This window comes from Eptesicus fuscus, chromosome 2 (genome assembly GCF_027574615.1).
Source record: "Eptesicus fuscus isolate TK198812 chromosome 2, DD_ASM_mEF_20220401, whole genome shotgun sequence".
NCBI classification, from domain to species: domain Eukaryota; kingdom Metazoa; phylum Chordata; class Mammalia; order Chiroptera; family Vespertilionidae; genus Eptesicus; species Eptesicus fuscus.
In genome coordinates this window covers 116,222,501-116,245,302 of record NC_072474.1, presented here as the reverse complement: position 1 = coordinate 116,245,302, position 22,802 = coordinate 116,222,501, and the positions used below count along the sequence as shown (strand labels likewise).

Here is a 22,802-nt window from a genome sequence, read left to right as displayed (position 1 = left end):
TTTCCATTATGGAGGGAAGGAGGAGAGCGAAAGCATCCGTGTCCTTTCCTTCATGGAGCTCTCGTGTTGACTCAGGTCCTCATCCTCCGGAACCACGGGCTGGTGTCCGTCGGAGAGAGCGTCGAGGAGGCCTTCTACTACATCCACAACCTCGTGGTTGCATGTGAGATCCAGGTCGGTGCTGTGTGCGTCTGCGCTTGATCTAGGCTTGGCAGGCTCCCCGAACCTCGGGTGCTGGTGTGCAGGAGGAGTCTTGAGCTCCTGGATTTGGAAATCAAACAGGGCAAATGCCATGTCACTGATTTAGTTTGGCAAATGGTGGGGTTTTTTTATTTATGGAGTACTATGGATACAGTGTGTGCCAACCCCTGTATCAGGTGCTTTACATACGTTATTACATGGGATTCACTTGACCTCATGGCATTCCTTTTGAAAAAACAGGAGCAGAGAGCTAGAAGCTTGCCGCAGTCTCACGGCTGTAAGTGCCACTTACGCCACTCGGTGGCAAGTGCTGCCCAGCCCCCAGTTTGTTCTCCTCACTGGCGTCTGTGCAGCCTTCCCCATTCTGCTTCATATGCTCTTGAAAAGTACTTTATTTTACATTTCTCCTCCAAGTAGGTGGGCCCCGTATTTTTTGAGGCTAAAGAAAAACTTCTGAAAATAACCTTGTTTTTAAAAAATTCACTATGGGTTTATTTATTCATTTAAAATATTTATCGAGAGAGAGAGAGAGAGAGAGAGATGGACTTGTTGTTCCACTTATTTATGTATTCATTGGCTGATCTTGTATGTGCCCTGACTGGGAATAGAACCCACCACCTTGGTGTATCAGGGCGATGCTCTACCCAACTGAGCTACCCGGCCAGGGCCGAACATGAGCTGTGATTAGTCCATCACTGTCCAGTCTACAGTTCATTCTTACACTTGGGGTGGACATTTCTGTGTACGTGACTTCTCAGTCATCCGTGCTCTCAGGAAGGAGCTCAGACCGCACCGTCTGCTTGTTTTGAAAAGGTTCGAACTCTGGCCAGTGCAGGAGGGCCAGACAACTTAGTCCTCCTGGACCCGGGAAAATACAAAGCCAAGTCCCGCTCCCCGGGGGCCCCGGCAGGGGAGAGCACCGCCTCGCCGCCCAAGTGGCTGATCGGTGAGCAGGAGTTTGAAGCCCTCATGCGGATGCTCGACAACCTGGTAAGAGCGTTGTACCACCTCGTGGGAAGGGTTCCTCCTAAAGCACAGGTGTGCTGGTGTTCGGCACCAGTGAGGTGGTGCTGCGGAGTTGCTGTCCTCATGCGGGGTCCGAGCGCTGGCTCCTGAAACAGCCCCAGCAGCTCTTTAAGCCAAATCGCCATGCCGTGGAGGGAGAGTTTCTTGTCCGTCTTTGTTTCTAAGATAATCTTGTGTGGGCTCCTGGGGACAGAGCACGGACAAGGCCTGCTCTGCCGCCGGCTGCTGGAAACTGACTCCGGGGCGGGGGGTGGCTCAGCACCCTCATCCCACCCTCCGCTTTCCAGGGGACTTTTAAAGCGGTCGGCAAGGGGTTTGTTGTTTGTGTTACCAGGAAGTTCTAGCTATTTGGAGGCCAGTTACTGTTCCACAGACACGTGCTGCTGATTCTCTGTGTGCCTCGTCCTGGCTGCAGGGGCCTGAGCCCAGACGCAATGTGGGGGGCTCTGGCGTGATCGGGCTTCTGCGTGGACACGGCAGGATGTGGTCTGCCAGGGTGTGGGGGTTTCAGTGGGGGCCTTCGCCCTTTTTCACAGCACAGATCAGGGAGACACTGTAGGTAGAAGGTGGCACGTGGAGATGCCCTCCAAGGACAGGCAGGAACACGGCAGGCCGAGCTGGGCAGAGGTGGGCATCGCGGCGAGGCCGCAGCAGCACTGGAGAGAGCGGTGGGGATGGGAACATGCCTCCAGTCTGTCTCTGACTTTGCCACGGTCTGTAATTACTCAGAACTAGTCCGCAGGGTCGGAGCCACCGCACTGTGAGGCAGATGGCTCTGTGAGGGGCCCTTTGATGCTGCGCTGTCACCTCTCAGCTGCCCTTCCTGCTGGTGGGCGTGAGGGCCGGTCCTGCGTGTGGGACAAGGGCCCTGGGAAGGGCTGCGGTCCTGTGGGCGTGGCTGCTTGGGAGGGCAGCACCGGCCCCGCTGGGACGCCTTCCAGCCTCACGGAAGACGGGCCGGCTTTGGAACGCCGCGACGGGATGGGTGGCTGCAAGAGGCTCACCTTTCCTGCAGATCCTGGGACACACAGAGTTCCTGGGTCTGATTCAGGGTGTGCTCGGGGGCGTGTCCACGGGAGTGGGTTGGTCGGTGAGGGAGCAGTGGGCAGAGTCTTCTGGAACTTCTGAATTCAGTTGCTTGGTGAAGATGGTTCGCATTGACTGACCATCTGCTCTTGAACCTGTAGCCACGAACAGGACGTGGCTCTTGCCCTGGTCAGGGAGGTGCAGCCCAGCATTGCGCTCTGCGCCCTGGCAGCACGCCGAGAGCTGCAGGAGAGACGCATGGGCCGCGTTGGTCAGGGAAGCAGGACAGGGAACCGCTCACCGAGGAGATGGCAGGACGTTGGAGTCAGGCGGCAGACCAGGGGTGAGCAGCCTCGGAAAGGCGGCTGGAGAGGGCTAGAGCGCGGGCAGCGGTGGCCCAGGTGGCAGCACCGGAGTCAGACACCCCCGGGCTGGGGTGGCCCTTCTCTCCTCCTGGCACACACTTTGACGTGCACTCTCTCGTGCCTAAAAGTAAGTGGAGAGCAGGAGAGAGGACAAGAATGAAGAACAGCAGCCACCCCATCTTGTGCACTCAGTACCTTCTGGAAAATGGAGAAGAAAATCTAAATTGGGCAGTAACTCTGATTTGATCGGGGAGGAAGCTAGAGGGTGAGAGGCTGGTCTGTGAACCATTCAGCACCGCCAGGCTGTTCCAGTGCCTTCTCATGGGCGGACCTGGTACAGTTCCTGACAGCAGCAGGCCCTGTGCTTCATGAGAAGCAGACTGGACAGCAGCCGCTGATCACAGTCCAGGATTCAGTTGGCATCCTGATCAGTCGTGTGTTTGCCTGTCATTGAATAGGTTAGAGAACAGCTGTAGATCCTCACACGGTGTGAGTTCATTTCAGCAAACAGAAGAAATGCTAATTGTTTCCCACAAAGTCAAGATACAGGGCCAGTTTCTCAAGGAAGAAAGGAATCCATTTTTTTTCTTAAATGTTTTTATTGACTTTAGGGAGAGAGGAAGGGAGAGGGAGAGCGGTAGAAACATCGATGAGAGAGGAACATCAACATCGATCAGCTGCCTCTGCACGCCCCTGACTGGGGATCGAGCCCACAACACCAGGCATGTGTCCTGACTGGGAATTGAACCGGTGACATCCTGGTGCGTGGGTCAATGCTCAGTCACTGAGCCACACCAGCCAGGCAGGAATCCATGTTTTTAACTAAGCCTTATTTACGTAAAAAAAGAATTGAAACCTGTAAAGAATTTTGTGAGTTTATTGGAGCCAAACTGTGGACATGTGCCGGGAAGCAGAACCTCAACGGATTGAGATGATGCTCCGAGAATGGCGGGTTACATCTGTATTTATACATTGCCATCGAAGGAGGGACGTAGGTGGGTTACATGAAATCCACTGGTGATAGATTAAGGAGGTGGGAGAAAGCAGAGCTGGGGAAACCCCTGGGATTGGATAAAGAGTGAAATGATGGACACACACTTAGGTGGGTGCAGGAACAATTAACATAATGAAGGAATTTGTGGTGTCTGTCCTGGTGCCCAGCACATTTGGTTGTGCCCCAGGGGCTCCAGAAAAAGGGAGGTTACCAGTCACCCAGACATTTAAAGGGTATGTTATCCTAGATGCAAAAAGACAGATGGGCTCAGTTAAGGTAAAGGCTGACCTTGTCCGTGAAGATACCGGCCTAGGAGGTGACTGCCCACCATCACTGCGTTAGTTAAAGTTTAATTTCAGACCGTCCTTTGTGGTGACTTTCCGTCTCTGAGTTTGCAAGACCGCCACGCGGGCTTCCCCTGAGCTGTCAGGTCAGCACGTGGCCCCTTTCGTCCACAGCCATATAATAGCTCTGAGGCCTGTGTATTGCCTCTAATTTTGGTTTCACGGCAATTAAAGGCAAGAATAAAGACCAAGCCCACAGCCTGTGAGGGTAGGATTCTGTGGAGTCCTGGTGGTTTATCCTGAGTCCTGGAGACTGCTCGAGTCCTGGCTGTCCCCGCGAGAGGCCGTGTGAAGTATAAGCACTGTGCTTTCCGAGGACAGTCTTCCTGGCCGAGTCCGCTCAGCCTCAGCCGAGCGTGAGCATCTCCGAGCCTCTTCCCGAGGACTGCGGAGGGAGGCGGCAGCAGCCTCAGGGCTTATTGCGTCCTTCTTTTTAACGTGGTAAAGGGATGGTTGGGAATGAAGGTGGCCCCGCACAGGAAGAAGCACCCAGAGGGAGAGCGAATCCCTGGACTGAGAGGAAGTGCACGTTTCCGGTGTGTCGGCCAGCGGCGCAGGCCCGCCTCGGGACCAGCCCTGCCCTTGCTGCCGGCCCCTTGCTCTGGCTCCCGTGAAGCGGCGGGAAGGACTTGGTCCAGATGCGAGGCTGTGGGTCCGCAGTGCAGGGGAGCTGAGCTCACAGGCTGCCCAGTCAGGGCGCCAGCTGGGCCGGGTTCTGGGCAGGCTCAGCGGGGGGAGGCCCCACTGCCAGGCTCTCGGGCGGCGGCCAGAGCCCGTGCTCTTACCTCTGTAGTGGCCACGGCGGCGTGCTTCCTCAGACCGGATGCACGGAGAGCCTCAGGGGGGCGCCACACTCTCCCAGTGCGCCTCTCCCTTTGCCAGTCCCTCTGGTGAGAAGCCAGTCACAGGGACGGCCCTTCCGGTGGGGGCCTCGCCGCATCACCAGGCTACGCAGGACAGGAGGCCGATGCCCACCCTGGCCTCGGGCATGCTGCCTGTGGGCCAGCTAACAGGCCGGGCCTGCCCAGGGCCGGGGGGGGGCACGGCAGGTGCTGGCCCCGAGACGAGAGTTAGGGGCCACTTTTCACAGAGAGGGAATGGCTACGAGGCAGCGTCAAGGGGTGACTGGATGTCTCAGTGAGTAATCTTGCCAGAACCAGTTGTCATGAGGCGTGCTTGTTGGTCTGCCTGGAGTTTGTCACGGTGTCTAAACTGACACTTCAAAGGCAAAAAGCATTAGGCAGGTTGATTAGTAAAATCTGTATTGTCGCCAACAGCAAGTAATTTTAAACTTTGTATTGAAATACGATAAATAGGAGAGTGTACCTGTTTAAGTATTCAGTTTATTAGTTTAAAAAACTGGGTGGAACCAACACCCAATCGAAAACCAGCGCCAGCACTCCAGAAGGCCCGTGCCCTCCGTGAGGACTGCCCGCCCAAGGGTGACACCACGCAGCGCCCCCTTTCCCCTTGGGGTCGCACTCGGCACCTCCTCAGGCTCACCTGGGGTAGAGAGTTCTCGTGCCGCTCCCAGGCCGTGGTGAGCACGCCTCGCGCCCGTGACGGACTTCTGGTGGGTTCCCGTGGGGCTGGTAGCAGTGGGGCTGCGGTCGGCATCAGGGCCGTGGTTTTGGTGAGCGTGTTCGCATTTAGGTTGGGCTTGTACTCGGGGTGTGGTCGTTGAGTCAGAGGCGCCTGCGTGCAGCCTCAGGTGTCTCTCCCACAGCATTCCCCGAGGAGGTCTGTGCTGAGACGGGGCGTACTGACTGTCCTTCACTCTCTTTGGACTCCAGGGTTACAGAACTGGCTACCCTTACCGCTACCCGGCTCTGAGAGAGAAGTCTAAGAAATACAGCGATGTGGAGGTTCCTGCTAGTGTCACAGGTTACTCCTTTGCTAGTGACGGGGATTCGGGCACTTGCTCTCCTCTCAGACACAGTTTTCAGAAGCAGCAACGAGAGAAGACAAGATGGCTGAACTCTGGCCGGGGTGACGATGCCTCTGAGGAAGGGCAGAACGGAAGCAGCCCCAAGTCGAAGACTAAGGTGTGGACGAACATTACACACGATCACGTGAAACCCTTGCTGCAGTCTCTCTCGTCCGGTGTCTGCGTGCCAAGCTGTATTACCAACTGCTTGGTCTGTGCCTACCTTACTGTTCTAGTTAGATGATGTAGAGCAAGTGGGGCCGCTGGGCTTCGGAGGCTTTGGGAACCAGCCCTCTGACCCCGATTGAAGGCGCACCTTCCCCTTAACCTCTATCTGAACCCACATCTCGAGGCATCAGCCGTAATGCCAGTACTGCTGTCTGCTCGAAACTGCTTAAGATGCTGTCCCTCTCCAGGGATTCCACTTAACCTAGTGCGTACGTAGCCAAAGGGCCGACTAACGCCTATTAACCTAAACCCAGGCGCTGCCGGCAACTCCCTGTCCTCAAGGAATCTCACCGCTTCCCGCACCAACAGGCAGTTCAGCCGGAGCCTGTTGGTTCAGTGTTGTGAATGCCGGTGGTCTCGGTGCGTCACTAACCGTTCTTTAACGTCTCTAGTGTTTTCTTAAGCAGTTTCTCCTCTGGGTCCCGGCCTGCTCCCGGCCGGCCAGGCCCTCCCTCGTTAGCCTCCCTGCTCTGTCCCAAAGCCTCCGAACACGCTCAGCAGCCGCCTCCTGCATGGACTGTGCATGTGAGTAGACCGCCATCGCGGAGAGTCTTCTGACTCCTGCCGGGGGCGGCATGACCCCAGTGCAGCGCAGGCCACCGCGGGCACCAGCGACAGAGGGTTGCTGCCAATGTGCTTCACGCCCGTGTCCACCGGCCCTGAGCCGCCCTCGAGGTCCCGGCACTCAGACGCCTCTGGAGACGGTCTTCACGGCCCCTCACCTCGCCCGGGGCAGCCTGCTCCTGCGGTGGAGGCCTGCGAGCACACGGAAGCGGGCACAGACCCAGCGCTGCACGGCTGTCTGCAGTGCAGGCGAGATGGGCCCAGACGCGGGGCACCCAGGCAGCACACGGCTTCCTCCCCTCATAACGCTCTTACTTTGTAGACGTACGGAAAGAGCCCTGACCTCCAGGCGGCTGGCGTTGTCCTGACGCACAGTTGGTGAGCGCCTCTGCGCCCCTGAGCCGACATGCCGTCCACGCCGGCAGAGGCCAGCGCTGAGCCCGGCCTCCTCTCCTCGCCCCTGGTCCCCCCTCTTCCCCTCTGTCCCTCTCTCCCTTTCTTCCTTTTCTCGTGGCCTTTGTTTCGTTTTTACTGATGTTGCTTGTTAAGGGGAGTGGGCCCGGCGACTCCGCTGCTGTCAGCACCTGTGCCGCAGGCTGTGCCCATTTCCCCGAGTGTGTGTGTGGCAGCAGCTTTGCGCTCCATGTACTCTCTGGGGAAACAGTGTGCAGTGAGTCGGGCGTGTTAGTCAGTGTGGCGTGGAGGGAGGCCCTGGGCAGCATTGCGATGTGTTTCTTGTTCTGGATGGACACACCGTGCCCGCGCCCAGGTTGGTATGTTCACTTACAGTAATAGTGTCAAGCTCCCGAGGTTGCTGTGTTCATGTTTTGACTGGAAATTATCTTTAACGAAAGGCTGGAGTGGTTTAATCGGAAGAGACCATCAGTGAGTACCTCCCAGCGCACGCCCATCGCGCTCCCCGCAGTGGCTGAGCACCGCTCCGTTGCTTTCTCCAGGTCTTACGGTCATGGCTCTCTTAGTGCCTCTTGAAAACACCCTGAACAGGATAGCGTTTGCTCTCCAAGGCGGGCTTGTGTTAACACTCAGCGCCGCCGCCGTCTCAGAATTACAAGGTGATAAAAACGGCCACATTTGATTGGAAATTCAAAAACCAAAGTGAAAGGCGCAGGGTGCTGGCAGTGTGCCCCGCCACCTAAGACGGCCTACTGGGAAGGGTCACGCGCTTCCAGCTCCTGTGGGTATTTTTGTAACACTCAGAGCGTGACGTTACATAAAATATGCGACATCACCAGATCTTCAGCAGGTGCATACGCGTTCATGCAGCGATGTTCTTGGGTTGAAATAGCTGTGCACACAGTGCATTCCGATACTGTAGTTTATTTTAATGCAAAACTTTGGTGATGCCCACTCTTGCCTTCCAATGCCGAGTCTTTCCTCCCTCTGGGTAGCACGTCACATTGCTTTCCATGACCTGTCATCTCATGCTTCCAGCTGGCTTTGGTGTTGACGATGCTCAGAGCGGTGAACCAATGTGCTCTGAAGGGTCCCTCCCCACTGGCTAGCCTGCGGGAGTTAGGGCTCAGCTCTGTGTCGGTCCATGTCAGACCCTAATTTCAGTGGGGCTTTCTCAATGGCTCTGGCCGGTCAGTCACGACACTGGCTTCCGCCATTCCCGGTTTCTGTCTGGACATGCTCCCTGCCCCCTCCAGCCGCTCGGCGGCACAGGGTGTGGTCATTGGTTCATCCTCTGTGATGCTCAGTGCATGACCAGGTGTGACATCAGTTGGACAGATTGGGTGCTTTGGTGTCACCTGTTGCCGTCCCAGTTCTGACATTTTAACTCTTCTTAATGTTACAGTGGACTAAAGAGGATGGACATAGAACCTCCACCTCTGCCGTCCCTAACCTGTTTGTTCCATTGAACACAAACCCGAAAGAGGTCCAGGAGATGAGGAACAAGGTGCGTACCGTGTGCGGGGGGCGGCGGCCGTGGGTGGGCGCGGTGCTGGCTGCTGCAGGGCAGAGAGCGCGTGTCGGGTTGAGGTCTGCTGCCCTGTGGCCCCGGAGCGGCAGGCAGGGCTGCAGTCTGCAGAGCCTTCACCCGGGACTGGTCATGGTGTCCCGGTGAGAGGGACACGGAGGGAGTGTGTGTGCCCCTCGAGTGAGTGAGTGAGTGCTTGCCCACGTCACCCAGAGGGCAAGGACCCAGGCAGTACTGAGCGGGCGAGTGTGGGCGTGCTGCTGACCTGGTCCTCCCTGTTGCCGTCCTCAGATCCGAGAGCAGAACCTGCAGGACATTAAGACGGCCGGCCCCCAGTCGCAGGTGCTGTGTGGCGTGGTGATGGACAGGAGCCTCGTCCAGGTGAGAACTGGGAATTACCTTGTTGTTCTTCCGCAGTCTCTGTGAGAACCCTTCATGATCAGAAGGCACAGCCACTTTCCCTGAGTTGTGGGTCAAGCACGAGCATGCCCGGGGCGTGTCCCCTCCCGCGCTCGGGGCGGGGCATGCCTTGGGGGTGGCACGGTGCCTGGGGACCAACACGCCCGGTCTGAGCGCTGCACACGTGTGAAGTGCTGGGCTCCGGGGCTTGGCGGGCTTATTCTCGTCCACGCTGCTGTCTGCAGCAGAGCGGGGACCGCATTTCTATGGAGGGACAGCGCCGCGGGGCCCCTGGAAGGTCGGCAGCCCTTAGTTGCTGCTGACACTGCACATGCCTGCAGGGCAGGCAACTGGCACCGCCCCTTCTGACAGGTCAGGGTGGTCCTGGTCCTGGGGACTGGGCTTGCTCCGCCACCTTCTCGGCGACGTCGCTGTCTCTGCTGCATGCTCGCAGCGGCGCCATCCTGTGCGCTCGGTTGGTCGGTCAGGCCGGGCCGGGGGCTCTGCTGACTCAGTTTACTGTTGCAGGACGCACCCCTGTCTGACTGCACGGAGACAATCGAAGGGCTCGAGCTCACAGAGCAGACCTTTAGTCCAGCTAAACCTCTCCCTTTTAGAAAGGTACTCCTCCTGCCCTCAGTTACCTGTCGGCCCGCGCTGCCTCCTGCCTGCCCGCCCCACCTGCCTGCTCCTCTGGCATTGTCGCCGGTCACGACGGAGCCGCACCCGGGCTCTGGCTCCTTTGTGAGCGTACAGAAGGTGCCGTCCTGCCTCCCTGGTCTGTAGGGAAAGCCCTGGCTGCGAGTGTGGTTGCGTCTCAGCATTCGGACGGTGCTTCTCTGAGGTTCTGCATGTGACTCTTAGTGCCGGTGCTTCTGTGCGACCTGTTCCCTCTGCCTGCTCAGCTGTGACCGAGAACATAAGGAACATGCAATGGGGTGCAGTTGAAAGACGACATTTCAGGGGAGCGGGAAATGAAGCAAGGCGGTCTCTTGTTAGCCCTTGTTGATGAAATGTCTTTATTTTGACCTTTAAAAACACCTCGATAATTTTTTTAATGTTGAAAGTGGGGGGGGAAGACTTGTGAAAATTTGAAACCCCAAATTACAATTCTCCGTGTACCTGCATACCTCCCGTGCTCAGTAGTGGGAAATCCACCGTGTCACGTGCCAGGTGGAGGCTCGCCTGTTCTAAGTTTGAGGCGCCGAGGGCAGAGGCACCTGCGGGGTGAGGCCTCAGGCGTGCGCCTGCGTCCCGGGGAAATGTTTGAGTCACACACCTCCAGTGAGTGCAGGGGTCCTCGCCCACGCCCAGGAGCCAGAGGAGGAGGCTGGCACCCTCGCTAACAGCAGTATTTTGCATATTTATGTATCGTTCCAGTGGCTGCTGTTTCCCCTTGTCCTTAAAATGTACTTCCAGCGACCATTCTTGGGGAGCCTCGCAGACCGTGGGAGAGATGGCCTCCTGCCCCGGTGGCTTGTTGCATGCTTCCATCCGGGTGATCTTAGTTTCTCGTTCTTTTCTCTCAGGTGTGTGTAGGGGTGTGAGTCCGTGAGCCCCGGGCTTATTGAGCAGAGCAGGTTTGGACCAGCTCTCTGGCATTGGATTGCATTTAGCGGTTCCTGTTTGTGTCCTTAGGCTGCCTGCCTGGAAGGCAGACTGGTCCGCTGTGTTAGCTGCTGCAATGGCAGCTCCTCCTCCGCCGCAGTTCTGGTTGGCTCTGTCCAGCGGTGCTCAGACGTGGGTGTGCATCACAGCTCCCTGTGAGGAGGCTTCACGGAGTGTAGCCAGGGGCCCCTCCGGCTGGCTGTGGGAGTGGGGTTCCTGACCAGTCCCACGGCCTCTGCAAGTCCGAGCACCAGACTAGACCCTGTGAGCGCCGTGTCCAGGCAGGATCAGCCGAGAAAGCCACTCGGCACCGAGCCCAGCGAGGAGGTGCCCCGTGCAGGTTCCTGTCCAGCTTCTGTTTTCCCCGCCACCCTCTTCCGGGTGCTCACATTTGCACCCTTGGTCTTTTTCCCGTGACAGAGCATATTTCGTTTTGATGGCGAGAATATGCTTTGACTCCTCTGATGTCCTTGACTGGGGTGGTTTCCACGACTTTTGTGTGGACCACAGAGCACAGACACGGTGCCCCTAGAGGTGGCGCTGCTCACTGGCAAGTTGAACTTCTTGAGCGGGTGAAAAGGACTGTGGGTCAGCGCCCTGACAACGCCCTTTCCCGGAAGGCAGGCGTGCAGGGACTCGCTTCTCGATGGAGCGCCTGAGGAACGGGTGCTTGGACTATGGAAGTTGGGGCTTTTCTGGAAGGAAGGACTTTTCTTTTGCTTCCACCTCTCCTTTGTCTTCTGGCAGAAGAAGGGGCAGCGATCGCCAGCCATCCCCCGTGCTCCAGTGCCCAAAGGGACAGGAAGCCCAGCCAGGGCTCTCTCGACTCAGCATTGTGCAGGCCAGTGTGTGGCTGGAGGTCACTCTGCCACCTGGATTTTCTTCCCTGTGAACTGAGTCGTTAGAGATGGGCGTGAAGATTTGCACTTAGCACCGTCCTGCTGCCGTCCGGTGTGCAGCCCAGACTTCCCGTTCTGCCGCAGCTGAGTGCACTTGGTGGTAAGCACCGAGTGTGTGCAGGCCCAGCACTCAGAGGGACATTTAGCCCTGGCCTGTGGCTCAGGAGTTGGAGCACCTGCCTGCGCGTGCGGGTTCAATTCCCTGGGTTGCAGGTTCGATCCTCAGCCTTGGTCAGGGCACCTGTGAGAGCCAACCAATCGATGTATCTCTCTCACATCAATGTTTCTGTCTCTCTCTCTTCCCCTCCCTTCCTTCCTTCTACTCTCTCTCTGGAAGTCTGTGGGAAAAAGTATCCTTGGGTGAGGATTAACAAACAAAAAGGAACATAAATTCAGATCTGTAGATTTTTCAGATGAAAACCTGATGCCTCAGCCCAGTGCCAGGAGGAACAGGCATCTGTATGCTTAGAGCCCTGGGGGTCGGGGGTGTGCAGACGGGAGGAGCCAGCATGAGCCTCCACGTGGGCTGCTGGAGGGAGCTGCCCCTTCACCCCTGCCTTCTCAGCCCGGCTTGCTCCCCACAGGGCCTGTTTGTCTCTGCAGCTCAGCATCGCTCTTTCCCTAACACCGCTTGGCCCTCACTGAGGAGGGAGCCCCTGCCAGTGGTGGCAGGAACCAGCTGTGCGGCCCCTTGAGGGCCAGGTGGCCTGGACAGGAAGGGCATCTCGGTGGCAGTTCTTGGTATTTTGTTCCCTTTACTGATTTTGAACATTTGACTGGAATGATGGAAAGTGTTTCTCTCAAAGCTCATATCACCTTCCTGTTTCACTGGCAGCTACCAGGATGCACAGGCACCAGCCAGGCTGCGTAGATTACAGAGTCAGTGCTCCGCGGGCCTTAGCGGGGCCCGCCCAGCAGGCGCCTCTTGCGGACGGTAAAACAGGCCTGTGGACAGGAGAGGGTGTGTCTCGGGCCAAGGTCCGAGTGGAGAGGAGGATGCGGGTCCCCGTCTTGGCCAGGGAGGGCTGCTCTGAGTGACAAGCCGGTAGATTGGGTCAGGCGGGTCAGAAAGAGGGCTTGCCGACTGTCAGGTTATCTTGAATCTGATGACAAGTTGATGACAGGTTGCTGATTCCAGCAGGCGCTTTCCTTCTGTCCCTGGGGCCTGGGTCATGCCAGTGGTCAGTCAGGGAGTGCTCCAGGCACTCTGTACCCAGATTCCCGGCCTCGGTCTGGCTGTGTCCAGGGCCCATTGCTGGGACGCTGACTGCCTCTGATGCGCGCCCCTCGCTGAGGAGAGCGCAGGTGGACCGGCAGGCATGAAAATGATTTTGGATTCTCCTGTTGCCGTTACTTTTGGAGCTCTCATTAAGTACTGGGCACGTGCATGAGTTCCGGTTAACTCTCTCCAAGGTGAACATCAGAGCATTTGGGGCCGACCAGGCTGAGCTGGGCACAGAGCTGTGCTGCGCAAGGGAACGTGCGGTGGCGCCACACTCAGCCCGCCTGGCTCCCCGCCCTCCGGGGCTGCCCGCCTCCTCCTGGCAGATGGGGCTGGTCTGTGCGCCACCTCGGTGCTTCACAGGGCTTGGCTTTCTTTTCTCTTGTACAGGTTCTGTTTTCCAAATTCCCCAGACAAATACTGGTGCTTGGGGACATTTTCTTTCTTGGGGGGGGGGGGGCATTTTCTTACTCTCGGTGTCAGAAGAACAGAACTTACCTGTGCTCCTAGCACGGAAGCAGGGCTCTCATGCCTGACCTGAGTGTTGTAATGGTGACACTTTCTGACGTGTGGGGCGGGCACTGACTTACAAGCCCCCTCTTCCCGCCTGCCAGTGAGGACCTGGGCTTGTCCTGAGGCGCTCTGTGCGCTCCCTCTGCCCTTTGCTGCCGTTGCTTCCGAACCCTGAGGGCTCTCTAGGGTTCTTCTCTCCTGTTTCCGTTACTTTGTTGCTGCATCAAAATCGTGTTTCTCTGTCTTCTGCCCCTGAAGGCTGCAGCTCAGCCTCACCCTCAGGGCTGTCTCTGTGCCCCGGAGAGCTGCCCCGCCCCACCCTGCCTGCAGCCTGGCCTGGGAGGAGGAAGAGTCCGGGCAGGGCTCCTGCAGACCCAGCCTCCCTTCTGTCCGCAGGGGGAGCTGGTGACAGCCTCCAAGGCCATCATTGAGAAGGAGTACCAGCCCCACGTCATCGTGAGCACCACAGGCCCCAACCCCTTCAACACGCTCACGGACCGCGAGCTGGAGGAGTACCGCAGGGAGGTGGAGCGCAAGCACAGGGGCCCCCCAGGTGAGTGCTCGGGGGAGGCCCCGGCGCCAGGGCAGGTTCTGCGTGGGCAGGCCCGCAGGTGAGCGCCTCTGTCCTCCAGGCCTTTGGTTCAGGGCAGAGTGCTCCTCAGTGCACACTCCTCCCTCCTCCCTCAGGCTAGTCCCAGAGGGAGTGGGTCCGACTCACCTGTGAGGGCTCAGGCGCAGGCTCATGGCGGCCTCTTACCACGCCCTCTCCCCCTCTGCTCACCTGCAGAGAGTCTGGACGAGACCAGAGAGCAGACAGACAGTCCTCCAGAGCCCCTTGCTGCCCCCTGCTCCCCCGTCAAGCTGGAGGAAGGTGAGGCCTGGGCTGGGGCGGGCGAGGCTGCCCCAGTGCGGGAGGGCGCATGGCACTGTGTGGATGGGTGACCACGGTGGGGGTAGGAGAGGGGGCTGCGTGTTCTGTCCAGTGGAAGGCGTGGCAGCGGACACTAGTGAGGACGTGTGCCTTTGCGTGGGAACCGGCACAGCACGTGCTGGGTGCTTCTGGGCCCAGCCTCTTCCGCTCCTGCTTTGGCCTTGTCCTGGGAACCTGAGGCAAACAGGTTTGTTAGTGAGATGTCACAGGTGGGGGGCAGCCTCAGGGATTGGAGCCCCCTTCACTTACGATGTCAGTTTTGCCCACTTTGCACACGGCCTAAACCTTCCTGTGCTCGATTCCACCTCCGGAAACGTCCTCTGTGGTGTCTGAGCTGCAGGATGTCATTTGACTGCCGTGTTATCAGTCCATGGAGAGCGCTGGCCTCCGTCGGCTTCTCAGACCACTCACCGCATGTCTGTGGCGTGTGGCCTGCGTGTCTGTCCCTCGGTCTTATACATCATGCTTCCCATGTCTGTCGGGAGCCTGTGCCGCACCTTCCACCCAACTGTGTCCACAAGAATGGCTCGGCCATTCTCCTCTGTCCCTGGTGCTGTGACTGAATGCGTAGACTCTCTCCCTGTGCTTTTCTCTTCTTGTGGCTGCGTGGCAAGCAGGAGGATGTGCTAAAGAGTACCTGTTACCATAGTAAGTACTGCGGTCCCTGCGCTTTGCCTCATTCTGCTTCTTTGTTGCTTATTACGTTCTGTTTTCTGTTTATTCAAAATAAAAACAGTGTCTTGCCCCCCTCCCCCGTCCCCCCTCTCCCCGTACCCAGTCCTTCATTCCGGGCAGTGGCCTTCCGGGAAGGGGTTTGGTCACCTGGCGCTGCAGTGGGCAGCCTGCCCGCGGGCTCCCGCGGGCCCACAGCGGTGCTCAGAGCTCTGGGTGCCAGGAGGGCGGACAGTCTCGACGAGGCTCAGACGGGTGGGGTTGCCACCTGCGGTCCCGTGTGTTTGGACCTTCGCTTAAGCTTCGTGCTTAAGCTTAACGTGAGGGGCGGAAGAGCGACATTTGGGCTATTTTTAAAATGTATATATTTTTATTGATTTCAGAGAGGAAGGGAGAGGGAGAGATAGAAACATCAATGATGAGTGAGAATCATGGATCGGCTGCCTCCGCACGCCCCACACACTGGGGATCGAGCCTGCAACCCGGGCATGTGCCCATGACCAGAATCAAACCCGGGACCCTTCAGTCTGCAGGCCGACGCTCTAGCCACTGAACCAGACCAGCCAGGGCGGTGCTGTGTTTTAGTGGGCCATTTGGTCCAATGATAAAGGTTCCCCTGGGCCCCCACAGGCCACCTCTGCATGCTTTATAGACCGCCTCACCTCCCCTGCCCCGGCCCAGAGATCCCGGGCAGGCATCTCCCCGGGACGCGCCCTCAGTATTTGTCACCTGCACTCAGCCCCTCCCGTCTGCTCCCGAGGTGCAGCTGTGACGTAGGAACAGGTTTGGTGCTCCTAAGCTGCCAGCCGCCCTCACGTCGTAGGCTGTTCTTAGGAAGTCTGCACACCTGGTCTCCCCTCCCCGCTGGAGATGAGCCTCTTCCCGGCACCAGCCCTCGGGCTCTTGAAGACAAGTTGCACTTTGTGCTTTGTTTCCGTTCCAGTTGGTAAAGGGCTTGCTTTTCGCCCCTCTCCCTTGCCTGATGGGTCACGCCTTCCTCTAAACTAGGCTTAGTATATTTGATGCTGATGTTGCACGAGGTTGGGGAGTTACTTGTGCATCCATGGGCTGCCGTGTTTTCCATGGCTCCCTCCTTGGGGGAAACCAGGTGTGTGGACCCAAATGTAGGCTTAATTTCAGGGCTACTGAGGTGCCCGAGGGGTCTAGAGCAAACCTCGTCTCAAGGGTGTCAGGAGGTCACTGCACTGAAAATGTGCCCTGTTCACATGGCATGCTTCCAGGAGAGGAGCTGAGTCCCCCCCGCCCCCCCCGAAGGTGGAGTCTATGTTGGGCACGATGGGCTCCATCCAGCCTTGAAGTAGAGTCACACGATTTAAGTTCCTTATCCTTGTCTTGGTAGAAGGCCCTGGCTCCTCACAGTGGCAGTTTCTGTGCAGGGTGCTGCCCACCTTGAGGTCCCTCTCTGAGGCCTGGGCAGGTGCCCTTTAACCCCGTCTCTCCTACCGCCCACTAGACCTGCAGGATGCTGTTTTCGGAGACGACAGTGATGCTGCCACCTTTAAGCCCACTCTCCCTGACCTGTCCCCTGATGAGCCTTCAGAAGCGCTTGGCTTCCCGACACTGGACAAGGAGGAGGAAGAGGGGCTTGGCGAAGCCCATGGCCCTCCCAGCCCCACCAGGTCCTCCACGGTGGCCAGTCCTGAGCCAGCCTCGGCCCCGGCGGCGGAAGAGGCCCCCTCCCCAGCTGCTGAGGGGGCTGCCGCAGACCCAGGCAGCGATGGGTCTCCCGGCAAGTCCCCCTCCAAAAAGAAGAAGAAGTTCCGCACCCCCTCCTTCCTGAAGAAGAGCAAGAAGAAGAGCGACTGCTGAAGGCCCGTCCTGCACACACCGACTGTCTCGTGTTGTCTTCCTGTGTCACGGAATGCGAAGCCCACCCTCACACAGCTAGAGCTCCCCGCCTGACCAAGCCCACGTAGACCAGAGCTCACCTGCGCTCGCACGGCCTCCCCTGGCGCCCAGGCCTCCACCTCAGGTCCAGGGAGGCTTGGTCCCGTGCCCACCTCTGCCCGTCTGTCTGCTCCTCGGGTCGTTCCTGGGCGTTCAGGCATGGCTCTGGCTGCACAGTCAGGCCCTGCCGGCTCTGGCCCTGCCCTCTTGCTCTCCTTCTGTCATAGAGTAACCCACGCTCTGTCCCTGCTAGGCTCCCCTCCCCCCAAGGTCTCAGGTGACTGACGCAGACTCCTAGCTTCCTGCTGGCGTTATCTGCGCAGCGATCTCACTTTGTCCATATACACAAAGTCTTGGTCCTGTGCAAACACTCCTGTGCCTGCCAGCGGCCAGGGCACTGTGGTGGCCTCGGGGAGGCGGCGTGAGGACCCGGCAGCAGACTGGCCTGAACACCCTTGCAACCTATGCATGGTCTACCCGATCACCCCCGGCCAGCACCCGACCCAGGGCTCGGTCTTACTGGGGTCTCTCCAGTCCTGCCATAGGGAGTTCCCTCAGTAAGGGAAGTCTTCTAGCCTCCTCTTCAGCATATTTGCAATCCTACGTTGTGAACATGAACGGCGGCTTTCGCTTTGGTTTCTGTAGGCCTGCCTGAGCACCGTTCACCTGTTTGGGCAGGTTTCAGAACAGAGGGCCTGCTCTTCCCTTCACTCAGCCCGAGCTCCAGGCGGACGTCGGCCCTGGTGGCCCCCGCTGGTCCCGAGCCGTCCCTCGTGGAGCCTACTTGCCCTTGCTCACCTGCACTCACCTCCCCCCCGGGAGGCAGCGGGGAGCTGCTTGGTGGCAGCCGGCAGGTGGCCACGTGGGCTCCTCGAGGGCGCCTGTTCCGGGAGCTGCTGGGTGCCAGCCTGCCCGCCCCAGACAGGCCCCTGGGGAGGCGGGAGGGCCGCGGTGGACCTGGAGCTGGACGTGGGCTCAGGTCCCCAAAACTACACACCCACGCAGGACCGAGGCTGGCTGCATGGCGCCGGCCTCCGCTTGGAGCTAACGAGAGCAGCTGCTTGTGTGTCAGTTTGTTGCCAAGTGTGTCCGCCTCCCCACCCCACCCTCCTGCGGTAACGGACTCCTCCTCTGACCCGCCTCTGTCCCACATATGCAATGACTTTAATCCACTTTTGTAGTTTAACTTTGTATCACCACGTGAAGTCTAGCCAGACACGGACACAGGCTCGGGAGGGCAGGCCCTGTGTCCTTTCTTCATTGTAACATGCTTCACTCACAAATAAAGTTCTTCGAGCTGTATCCTGTCTGACCCCGGGGAGCGGTTTTACATTTAATCCCTTTTTTCTTTAAAACGGGACTCCCAGGAGTTTGTCTCTTCCCCAAAAGACCCCAAAGTGTCTTATTTCTTGAGACACCATTTGCCACTTTGGACTGGGAGGGCCTTCTAACGCAGAGCTGCCCTGCCCCCCCAGCCTGTTCCCCCTGGGGCTGCGGGCAGGGCCCACGGCCTGCGGAGCCTGTGTCCTCCAGTCAGCGGACCTGGAGTCAGCCTGGCGGGGGCTGAGCAGGCAGGTGGGGCCAGGATCTGTGACGGGACAGCCCAGCCGAAGGCTCCCTCCTCCATCCGCCAGGTGTCCCTGCCAGTGCTGACCATCTGGGAGGGTCCTGCACCTGACTCCACCCCACCCCATGTGCGGGAGGGAACAGCGTGTGGGCAGTGGAGCTGCTGCGGGGGCCCGGGGTGTGGTGGGGGCCGAGGGACGCCGGGTACTGGAAGGAGGCACTTGGTATAAAACAGCTGCTTTATTTTGTCATCCAGACGCCTGGCTGACAGCCTGTTCTCCAGAGAAAAACAAGCAAACCGGAAGCCCCTGACGCTGCTGTGTGCACCAGGCAGGGCCTCCGGTCAGTGGGAGGAAGGCTGTGACGCCCCCTGGGCTGCAGGCCCTGGACTTCCTGTCTGGGCCCCAGGAGGGAGGGAGGGGTCGGGCTGGCAGGCAGGGCTGGGCCGGGCCTGGCCTCTGACTTCCTGCCTCAGCTCCTCTGGCCTGGGCTGGGCTGGCTCTGCTACTCGGCCTTGAGTGTCTGTGCTGGGGGCCGCAGGAGGAGGACCGGGAGCAGGAAGAGCCCTGAGCACACGGTGAAGCAGGTCGGGGCCCCCGTCAGCCAGTACACTGGAGGGAGAGACAGCCAAGCAATGCCGTGGGCCCGCCACACCCGCCCCAGTGGCAGGACTGAGCTATGGGGTTACGTGGCCAGAACGGAGGAGGCAGCTGAGGGGGGCCCCCTTCAGGGCCCAGCAGCCCCCGAGGCCTGGCTCCCCGGGGCACATCACGTGTCCCACAGCCTCACCTGAAGCGGCCACCATGGGCCCCAACGCCCTGGCCAGGGCACCCAGGCTCCGCAGCGTGCCCATGACTGTGCCCTTCTGCCCAGGCGAGCCTGTAGGGGAGAAGGGGGGCCCTCAGGTGCCTGCTGGCTTCTTCCCACCCCGGTGGCCTTGGTTGGGCAGGGCCTCTCACCATAGCCGGCGACCACGGAGGACAGGCAGGGCACCACGACTGCCGCAGCTGATGGGGGACACGAGGGAGGCACCGTCACCCCGAGGAAACGGCTCTGACCTGGAGGGGTCTGGCCACCAGCCCCACGGCGCCCCTCTGGCCCTGGCAGCACACTCACCGAAGGAGTAGAGCAGCAGCCCCAGGCCCAGCACAGGCAGCGAGCGCCCCCAGCCGATGAGGAGGAAGGCGGGGACCAGCAGCAGGATGGCCTGCAGCGGGACACAGTGGACCTCAAGCCCCACTCCTGCTGCTCCCAGCAGAGCTCAGGAGACCCCCCACCCTCCAGGGGTGCCCCATACCCGTTTCACAGCTGCAATTTCCCCGCCGGGGCTAATCCGCCGGGCGTAGGTGCCCTGGATGGTGGCCATGGTGAGGCCGATGAAGAAAAACATCTTTCCCTGCTGCACGCTGGGAGGGCGGGAACCTTAGCGCCCCTGCTCTGCCACGCGGAGCCAGAGGACCCGCTCACAACCCTGCCCACCCCGGGTTCCTAGGCTGGGCCCGGGGGACGGGGAGACGCAGGGCGTCCCTGGGTGGGGTCCCGGTAGGGCCCGCACTCCCACCTGCTGAACTGGAAGCGCTGGTGTGTGAGGAAGCTCAGCGTGTACTCCAGGCCCGAGAACAGGAAGAGGTAGAGGAAGTAGACGAGGCCCAGGCGGCGCAGGTGGCTGAGCCCTGGGGGGCAGCGGGGCAAGGGCGTGAGGGGTCCACCGCCCAACCGCAGCCTGTGGAGCGCCACCCGCAGGAGGCGCCGCTCCTTACTGTCTCCCGTGGGCGGGTCCTGGCCGTGGGCCACAGCGGAGAAGCGCAGCAGGGCCACGGGACTGAGCAGGTCGGCGGCCGCGCGGAAGCCCAGGGTGAGGGAGGGGGCCTGGAGGGGGCAGAGCTGGAGAGGCTGCTGGCGGTCTGGGGGCACCCCTGGGCAGAGCAGCCCGGGAGGGGCGTGACCAGCGGCCTGGCCTCCACCCCACCCGCCAGGCCTTCGAGGCAGGGGCTGGGAAGCACAGGGACCCCGGGAGGCACTGTGTCCCCAAGAGCCTCTGGACACCAGGAGAGGGCTGTCCGGCCTCCCCTGGCACCCAGGACCGGCTCCCTGCAGGCCCCGGGAACCGAACCCCGAGGGCCGGGACCTGTCGGTAGTTTCTGGGTTCCTCCGTACCCGCTTCTCGGGGGGCAGCGTCTCCGGCAGGAAGCAGAAGAGAAACAGCAGGTCCGAGACGGCGAAGAGCAGGGCGAGCCAGGGTGCCATCCGCAGCGGGAGGCAGGCGCCCAGCATGGGGCCCAGCGTGAAGCCCAGCGAGAAGGCCACGCCGATGACCGCCTGGGGAGAAGCCACCGTCAGGAGGGAGGCCAGGCCCCGGAGCCCCTCCTGGCCGCCCCCCCAGCACGGGCACCCACCATGCCTCTGCTGCGGGCGGGCGGAGAGCCCAGGTCGGCAACGATGGCCGTGGAGAGGCTGACGTTCCCCTTGCTGATGCCGCCAATCACCCTGGAGGCCAGGAAGGCGGCGAAGCTCTCCGAGGCGGCCCACACAGCGTAAGAGGTGGCCAGACCTGCCTGCCTCGGGGCAGGAGCCGAGGGGAGGCACCGTCACCGCAGGCCAGGAGGGGCTGCCTGGGGCCCACAGCACCCCTGGATCCCTGCCCTGCTCGGCAGCACCCAAGGGCCCTTGTGTCCCCAGTGTCCGCTGGGTGGCAGAAGCGGCTCTGGGACAGCCTGGCTTAGACACAGGAGCTGCTGGCCCCTCAGGTACCACCCCAGGGGCACCCGTACCAGGGACAGCAGCATCACTGGGCGCCTCCCCAGGCAGTCGGAGACGGCCCCCGTGAGCGGTGTCCAGAGGAACTGCAGGACGGAGAAGACGGAGCCAATCAGACCTGAAGGAGACAGAAGTCAGGGTCACCACACCTCAGTCTCCGTCCCCAAGGGTCTGCCCACCTGGCCCAGCACTCCCCGGCCATGGACCTCAAAGCCACGGTGGCTATGACCGAGGGGACACTGAGAGGGAGCAGATGGTGCCGGGAGTAAGGGGGTGTGGAGGGAGGACCTGGACGATGGGAGCTCAGGGAGGGAAGACGGAGGGGCCAGGAAGGTAGGACCAGGGGCTCCAGCCTGGGGCTCAGCGCCGCACCTCCGAACAGGACGCTGTTGTATCTCTTCTCCGCGGGCATCCCGATGGCTGCAGCAAACCAGTCCACCCCTCGCTGCCAGGAGCCATAGAGAGGGTCCTGGGGGACAGGACGCGTGAGAGCCGGGGAGTGGGCACCCGCTGTGGGGTCAGGCATCGGGAGGGAGGGGTGAGGAGGGGCTCACATGGGCACGGCCGTGGCTCTCCAGCAGCCCGGGCAGCAGGGGCAGCAGCAGCGTGAAGGCCAGGAGGTCCAGCAGGAGGCCCAGGAAGACCACGGTGACCACGCGGGTCTCCGACGCCGGCTGCTGGCGGATGGGTGGGCGCGGGGTGCAGTTCCCACCAGCTCCCCAGCCCATGATGAGGGCGCTCCGGTCCCGGGCGGAGGGGGGTGTGGCGGGTCTGCACTGCACCTCTGGTTACCACAGCCCCTGACGCCTACCCTACCAAGGGGGAAACTGAGTCCTCCTGCTCCTGTCAGGCCCCCATCACCACTGACTGGATCCCTCGGTGCGCCCTCCCCAGACCCTGGGAAGCAGAAAACTCCGGCAGCGGAGGTTGCGCAAGGAAACCGCAGCCACCGAGGCCAACCGTCCCAAGGGCCCGGGGTGGGGGCATCGCGGGCCGAGTGGCACCCCGTCCCACGCAGCCGCCCCCGCGTCCTCGTGTGGAGCGGGAAGGGAAACTGAGGCCGGAGGAGGGCGGGACGTCTGCGGCCCCGGGCGGACGCGGGGAGGGGTCCCTGCGCCCGGAGAACACAGCCCCCGCCCGCACCGACCCCGCCCGGGCTCGCCGCCTGGGGCTCCGGGGACCCCGCCCGCACCTGCCGCGGCCGCGCGCTGGGGAGGAACGGACGAACCACCGGAGCGCCGGCCGAGGGATGCGGAAAGGACCGCCGGGCACGCTGCCGGGGGCGGGGCGGGCGCGCAGGCCCCGCCCACCGACACGCCCCGGAAGTGACGGGCCGCCGCTCTTCTCCTTCCGGCGGCGCGGTCCGTGCGGCTGTCAGTCTCTTAACTGCGAGTGGCCTCCGCCCGCCGCCCGCCGCCCGCCTCCCGCCTCCCGGCTCCCGCCTCCCGGCTGCTTGCGGTCGGGGCGCTCAGCTGCGGGCGGCGACCCCTGACCCCGCCGACTCCGGCCGCGGGGCCTCTCCCCGCAGGGCGCGGCCCGGGACCCTTGCCCGGCGCTTGCTGACGGCTGGCGGGGCTGGTCCCACCCGCCCCCCACCCTCTGCCCGAGGGGCGACCCTCCCTCCTGGGCTTTGGGTCCTCCGCCTGCGGGGCCGGAGGGGCGTCCCGCTTCGGTGCCTTAGGACGAGCCGTCACCGCGGGCAGCGCGGCG

At 60.9% G+C, this 22,802-nt stretch overlaps 2 protein-coding genes across 12 annotated transcripts in view; one reads left to right on the top strand and one right to left on the bottom strand.

Moving 5' to 3' along the window:
- The window catches only part of ADD1 (adducin 1), a 76,657-nt gene extending 59,899 nt beyond the window's left edge, over positions 1-16,758 (top strand). The window contains exons 8-17 of one of the 8 annotated variants that reach the window (XM_028159705.2): positions 76-174; positions 1,015-1,191; positions 5,750-6,094; positions 8,495-8,596; positions 8,909-8,998; positions 9,545-9,637; positions 13,655-13,811; positions 14,046-14,129; positions 14,807-14,837; positions 16,336-16,400. In XM_028159705.2, coding sequence (XP_028015506.1) covers positions 76-174; positions 1,015-1,191; positions 5,750-6,094; positions 8,495-8,596; positions 8,909-8,998; positions 9,545-9,637; positions 13,655-13,811; positions 14,046-14,129; positions 14,807-14,837; position 16,336 — 1,179 coding nt within the window. In that variant the 3' untranslated portion in view covers positions 16,337-16,400. Of the gene's footprint in view, positions 1-75; positions 175-1,014; positions 1,192-5,749; positions 6,095-8,494; positions 8,597-8,908; positions 8,999-9,544; positions 9,638-13,654; positions 13,812-14,045; positions 14,130-14,806; positions 14,838-16,335 lie in introns of all 8 variants that reach the window. The other 7 variants (XM_028159698.2, XM_028159700.2, XM_054708479.1 and 4 more) reach the window with 7 other exon arrangements.
- Positions 16,759-18,556: 1,798 nt separating this feature from the next.
- MFSD10 (major facilitator superfamily domain containing 10) lies at positions 18,557-22,366 on the bottom strand. 4 transcript variants are annotated; one of them, XM_054708500.1, is made up of 13 exons: positions 22,285-22,366; positions 21,647-21,899; positions 21,465-21,561; positions 21,107-21,210; positions 20,732-20,890; positions 20,493-20,654; positions 20,096-20,204; positions 19,897-20,008; positions 19,633-19,741; positions 19,452-19,542; positions 19,295-19,342; positions 19,125-19,214; positions 18,557-18,946 (listed from the first exon to the last, which is right to left on the bottom strand). In XM_054708500.1, the coding sequence occupies exons 2-13, from the start codon at positions 21,818-21,820 to the stop codon at positions 18,840-18,842; spliced, it is 1,362 nt and encodes a 453-aa protein (XP_054564475.1). In that variant the 5' UTR covers positions 21,821-21,899; positions 22,285-22,366; the 3' UTR covers positions 18,557-18,839. The 4 variants fall into 4 exon arrangements, with proteins under 4 accessions (XP_054564475.1, XP_054564487.1, XP_054564485.1 ...); XM_054708512.1 differs by having other exon boundaries at positions 18,557-18,901; XM_054708510.1 differs by having other exon boundaries at positions 21,647-21,904; positions 22,285-22,360.
- Positions 22,367-22,802: the final 436 nt, after the last annotated feature.

Excerpts from the sequence above, each read along its gene's own strand:
- MFSD10 (XM_054708500.1), bottom strand. The coding sequence starts at position 21,820 with ATGGGCTGGGGAGCTGGTGGGAACTGCACCCCGCGCCCACCCATCCGC. Across the intron at positions 19,543-19,632 it reads AAATTGCAGCTGTGAAACGG|GCCATCCTGCTGCTGGTCCC; the intron begins GTATGGGGCACC and ends GTCCCGCTGCAG. Across the intron at positions 19,215-19,294 it reads CTCCGTGGTCGCCGGCTATG|GCTCGCCTGGGCAGAAGGGC; the intron begins GTGAGAGGCCCT and ends TCTCCCCTACAG.